Source organism: Notolepis coatsorum (genome assembly GCF_963971535.1).
Source record: "Notolepis coatsorum genome assembly, chromosome: 14".
Taxonomy (NCBI): Eukaryota; Metazoa; Chordata; class Actinopteri; order Aulopiformes; family Paralepididae; genus Notolepis; species Notolepis coatsorum.
Window position 1 is genome coordinate 20320739 of NC_140178.1, and position 5980 is coordinate 20326718.

The 5980-nt window shown below is 41.4% G+C and overlaps 1 protein-coding gene across 1 annotated transcript in view; it reads left to right on the forward strand.

The window, feature by feature from the left end:
- Positions 1 to 1016: 1016 nt before the first annotated feature.
- LOC311239966 (homeobox protein Dlx4a-like) overlaps positions 1017 to 5980 on the forward strand; it is a 25703-nt gene continuing 20739 nt past the window's right edge. Inside the window, exons 1-2 of the mRNA XM_084328432.1 lie at positions 1017 to 1641; positions 5311 to 5507. Of these exons, the coding sequence (XP_084184558.1) occupies positions 1290 to 1641; positions 5311 to 5507 (549 nt within the window). The 5' untranslated portion in view covers positions 1017 to 1289. The remainder of the gene's footprint in view (positions 1642 to 5310; positions 5508 to 5980) is intronic.

The following is a 5980-nucleotide window of genomic DNA, read 5'->3' on the forward strand; positions in this document are numbered from 1 at the left end:
TCTGTCTGTCTGTCTGTCTGTCTGTCTGTCTGTCTGTCTGTCTGTCTGTCTGTCTGTCTGTCTGTCTGTCTGTCTGTCTGTGTGACTGTGTGTGTGTGTGTGTGTGTGCGTGCGTGCGTGTGCGCGCGCGTGTGTGCGTGCGTGTGTGTGTGTGTGTGTGCGTGTGCGTGTGTGTGTGAGTCATTTGTGCATTTATTTGTGGCCTACTCGCTTTTTGACCTATATTCTGTGCGTAAAATCCGACTGGTCATGGATTATTATAGTGTACATTCGTGTTTGATGTAAGTAGGGCTAGATGTAGTGTAGGTGTTTCAACCTCAAATTATGAAAATTATTTGGACAGATCGGGCTCTAATTTCACAACGGGCAGCCACGCGAGATTGATTCTGGATCAGGTTTGAGTAATTCTTCTTTTCACATCCGAATTTACACTCAACACCGAGGCTAAAGGTTTTCACGTTTTACAACTGGTTCGTATAGAGCTAAAAGATGGTACAACAAGTTAGACACTTGAGGAACTGAATTCATTCTCAGCATTATAGTTGACTGAACTTCTATATGGACCACGTGCGTAATTTCATACATCATTCTGACACGTTCCGTTTTATGTTCTAAATCAAGTTTCAAGTTTTGTTTTATTTGTCACATATAAGGTACATATTACATGTGACATGCCTGGTTTTGTATATGAGCCCCCTGAGATTGTGCTTCATATATACAGTAAACAAAAGTAAAAAGAATAAAGACCAAACACAAAATATACGATATACTAAAGTACGAACTAAAGTACAAAATAAAGTACAAATGCAAAGATCGGACATGCGGCTTCGGTTAAAAATCCAATTCTGTCATTTATTTATTTTTCCCCAAACAAAGAGGAGACCATGATTCCTTGTAACGGACTTGAATACGGCTTGGCCTCCGGCTCCGGGCCAGTGTGACAAGAAGGTAAACCACTGCAACCAATGAGCGCCCCGCCCGCTGGCGCTGTGTGCCAAGAGAGAAGCAGCGCATGCAGCGTTCTTTCCATAATACGCACTGCGCGCTCGGGACGGGAGGAATACACACTCGCCCGTCGCCAAGTTCCCCTGCTGCCGCACGAACCAGAAGATATACCACCGTCCGAGGATATTTTGGAGACGGGGGGGGGAAATGCAGTATTGAGTGAATAATTGTGTTTTTATTTTCCCCAGTGCTCCTGTTTTTGTTTTTCTCCCGCGCGGGGCTCATGGAGGATAACACGAATATTTTCCGCCTCTAGTCGACTGACTCCATGGACCCCTCATCCAATGATGACTATGAGTTCAATGTCGGATAGCTTGGTCGCCGCTGACCCTTCCAAGTCGGCCTTTCTGGAATTCGGCGGGCACGGGTATCATCCCGGCGGCCACCCCGGCCACCACCAGCAGCCTTCCTCCGGATTATCCCACAATCACTACCCGGTCCACGGCTTGCATTCCGTGGGACCCTCGCAGCACGACGGCCCCTTCTCCTCCTCCTCCGGGGCTTCGTCGTACGGGCGCCCGCTGGGTTACCCGTACCACAGCCCGGTGAGCGCGCACCACCCCGGTGCCTACCTGCCCGGCTACCAGCACGGTAGTCACGGCAGCGCGCTGGGCCACAGCAGGCTAGACGAGACGGGTAGGTTTCCATTTCCAGATGCATGCTATATTATATTATTATATATGTGCGCGTGTTCTTTGAGATGAAGAATTGAGACGCTCACGTTTTACATGCTTTTCAGTTGGTCCTTGGTATTTCAATATCCAGTTGGAGGTTTTGGTCATATACACGCTGTAGATTCTATTCTATTCAAATGTCATTATACAGCACAAGTACAGTACAACGAAAATAAGTTTTGCATGATCCAACCAGAGTGCAAATGTAAGTAACAGTAAAGTGCAACAGCCATGTACAAGTGGTTAAACTGGGTACAAAATATACAAATGAGTACTGAGTGTATATGTGCTAATCAGATTTATGTGCAGAGTTGTATTGTAATATAAATAGAGACAGTGTATACTGTCCAGCAGTGTAATTAGTACAAGTAGAGTATATTGTCGGTACTTTGACCATGCCCACAGTTCTATTATTGTCTACTCTTGTTCTTATTTTGGAAATGTGAATTAAGTGATGCCATAGAAAAGAAAATACACATTTGAATGCAATGGGTTTTAGTTTGTATATACAGTGGGCTATTAGGCTACATGTGATACAATCTGAAACAAACCATGCCCCCCCCCCCCCCCCCCCCTTTATCATATTTGGGTATTTTCTAAGGGAAACCTTTGCCTGCATGAGAAGAAACACACAAGGGAATACTTCTTATAGGTTTATAAACAGGGATTTGTTGACAATGCACAGTTGTCGTGTTCGCGGGTCACAGGTCACGCACAGCACAATATCAATTGCGTTTCGTGACAGACGGATTATCCGTGTATAGTTCGCGGAGCCATATTATCTAAGAGCCTAACGGAACATTTACCAACACAACGTTGGTCGTGTGGTGTGCCCGCAAGCTAAGGGCCTGGATGATGAAACATGCAATCAATCTGAGCTAAGGGCCTGGAGGAATGCAATGTGAAAAACCACCTCTCTCGGTCTCGGATATATTATAGCTAGATATTAGTGTTGATGCAATTATAGAGGAGGCACAATAAACTCCGTTTATAAATGCCCGTTTGATTCTGCCACGGAGTCAAATAAAAAGCTGTAGCTATACTATTGTTCAGAATAGGCCCTACGTGTATCATAAAAGTACAAATTCAGTGCAATCCATGTTTAATGTTTGTATAGTTAAACAAAACGAGGCTATAAAAAGCGTTGGCTTGGGTCACACAAGGCAGAGGTCACGTTGTGTATAGGCTGTAGCCTATTTCAAACATGTGACAAATATTGAATATATCGACATTGTATTGTCACGAACCATTTTAGATTTATTCTTACTATACTTGTACTATTCATTTTCAAAATGGAAAGCAAATGTGTATGTGTATATCCTTGATAAAGGATATTTAGCAAAGCCCACAGAACAGGGAGGAAGAACATTTTCACATGGGACACATTATATATATTACATGGGATGATGGGACACACTCTATAGAGGACACTTGTTTAAATGTTTCTGAAACTTCATGAGCGATCGGAGAAGCATTTGAGCATTTGAGATATAATATAAACATAGTCCTCTCTTGGGTGTATGCAAACTACCTCCATGCTGTGCGTAATTGTTGCAATTAGCCAGCGGAAATGAGCGGCCATTATTATTATTATTATTGCTGTTATTAATAATAATAATAATAATTATTATTATTATTATAATGATAATAATAATAACACAGAATATCGTATATTATGTAATTGCCATGCCCCTATTACAGCTGACATTAAACGGATATTGTACAACCAACACCTCTCCTCCTAAACTCTTAAAAGGATGACGGTCTGTTTCTTTTTCCTTTCTCTCTTTCTTTCGTGTCCATTCAACATCTAAAACATTCTCTCTCGCCCGCGTATCTTCACTCAACTTACATAATAATAATAACCCACAAATAACGCGGTATAGTTTTGATTAATGACCAATCCCCCTGTCATCGCCACGCAGGCCCATTTCACTGGTCATCGTATTTCTCGTGGAATGGTTTCACGACGAGGAGGCCGTGTGTTGGCCGTTGTTTGAACGTCTTGTGGGGCCGCGTGGGGCCTCAGACACAGCTGCTCTCCTAATAGGAGATAATGTCAAAACAAAGCCCCGACGGGGGAGAGAGGAGAGACCACACCAGTGCCGTCAGTTGCCCGCGGTCTGTCTGAATTGCCTTTCGATTTAAATTATTTATTCATAGCACGGGCTATTGGGAATGGGCACTAAATAATATACAATTAAAATCACTCTTATATAAGGGGGTGATTCACAGTGAAATAAAAAAGAAAGAAAAAAAGAAAAAAAACACTCACCCTAACACTCACACTTTAGACACTTTAGACACTTTAAACACTTTTAAGACCATGTTTGTATCTATTTATTGCTAAAAGATGTGCACTCCCTATACAAATGTTTGCATTTTTTGCATTTGTTTGAACGTCAGCTGCATTCTGTACTTCATTGTTTGCATTTTGTAATTCATTTAGGTTGTATTATACTTTAGTTTGTACTTGTTGTTTGTATATGTATATTTTGTAGTGTTTGGTCTTTATCGTTTTAACTTTTTTTTGTATAAAGCACAATCTCAGGGGGCTCATACAGTACCAATCATTTCACTATAATGTATGTACCTTAATTGTGACAAATAAAAACAAAACTTGAAACTTGAAACTTGAAAACGCGTATGCCCTATACCACCGTGTTGCTATAGAGATGTGATCTGCCAGCGAAGATACGGATGAACCATCGAACTGGAGGCCAGTTTGAGGCTGAACTTTTCCCATTTGATTCCGTTTTGAGTCACAGTATTATAGCCTAAAGCTATTTCCAATGGATCATCTCAACGTAACATACAAATGTGTCTTTATTTTAAATCATTTTACATTAGGCAATTAACATGATATTTGCCTATACCCCCAGAGGTTGTACTTTAGTTTGTATATTGTATATTTTGTATAGTGTTTGGACTTTATTCTTTTTTACTTTTTTACTGTATGAAGCACATTCTCAGGAGCTCATAAATAACCAAGCAGTTCACTGTAATGCACCTTATATGTGACAAATAAAACAAAACTTGAACTTGAACTTGAACTTAAACTTGAACTTGAACTTGAACTTGAATCGGCACAGGCTACTGACATTTGAGACATGAAAACATTTAAACCAAGCTACACAAGACTCGCGAATAATAAAAAAAAAAAAAAAAGGATTAATTAGGGATGTCCGATATTATCGGCCTACCGATATTATCGGCCGATATTGGCATTCAAATGTGATATCGGAAAATATCGGTATCGGTTTAAATAAAAAAATAAAAAAATTCCTTTTACATTTCTATAACCTTTATTTACCCAGGCAAGCAAGTAAGAACAAATTCTGATTTTATTTATTGTCAAAAGTATGCATAATGTTGTGTTAATTCCACAACAAGAGATATGTAATGTTAATTACCTGGACCACGCATATATTGGTATCGGTTGATACCGGTTGATATCGGTATCGGAAATTAAGAGTTGGACAATATCGGTATATCGGTATCGGTAAAAAGCCAATATCGAGCATCCCTATATTAATTTAATTAAGTTTATATGAGGTGTTTGTTGTTGGTAAAAAAAAATAAAACATATAATATGTTACCTTTTGCGTTTCCTTTTCCTGTAAACTTCCAGAGCACGAGAAGCCGTCGGCGGTGATCGAGAACGGCGAGGTTCGACTGAACGGAAAGGGGAAGAAGATCCGGAAGCCGCGAACCATCTATTCCAGCCTGCAGCTACAGGCGCTCAACCAGCGGTTCCAACAGACCCAGTACCTCGCCCTGCCTGAGCGGGCCGACCTGGCCGCGAAACTGGGCCTGACGCAAACGCAGGTATAGGCTATATGCCACATTTACAGTCAAATATTAAAGTCAACTGCAAAAAGTGCATCATATTTTAACGGGAAAGGCGCGGGCGAGCATGAGCACACACTCTCTCACACACACACACACACACACACACACACACACACACACACACACACACACACACACACACACACACACACACACACACACACACACACACACACACACACACACACACACACACACACACACACACACACACACACACACACACACACACAGGTGCTATAAGTGGAATTTCTTTGTTTGCTAAAATAAGTGGTCTACATGCTAAAATAATAGCTCTCTACACTCTGTCAGTCATCACTGATATAGAGTGTCTGGTCCGTAACATGGGTCTCTCAGTCCCTCCGCTCTGCTTTAAATAGAACATACATTTTCTGGTATCCCGTTCCCACTTTATCCAATCGGGAGAGAGAACCCCACACTGCAAAAAT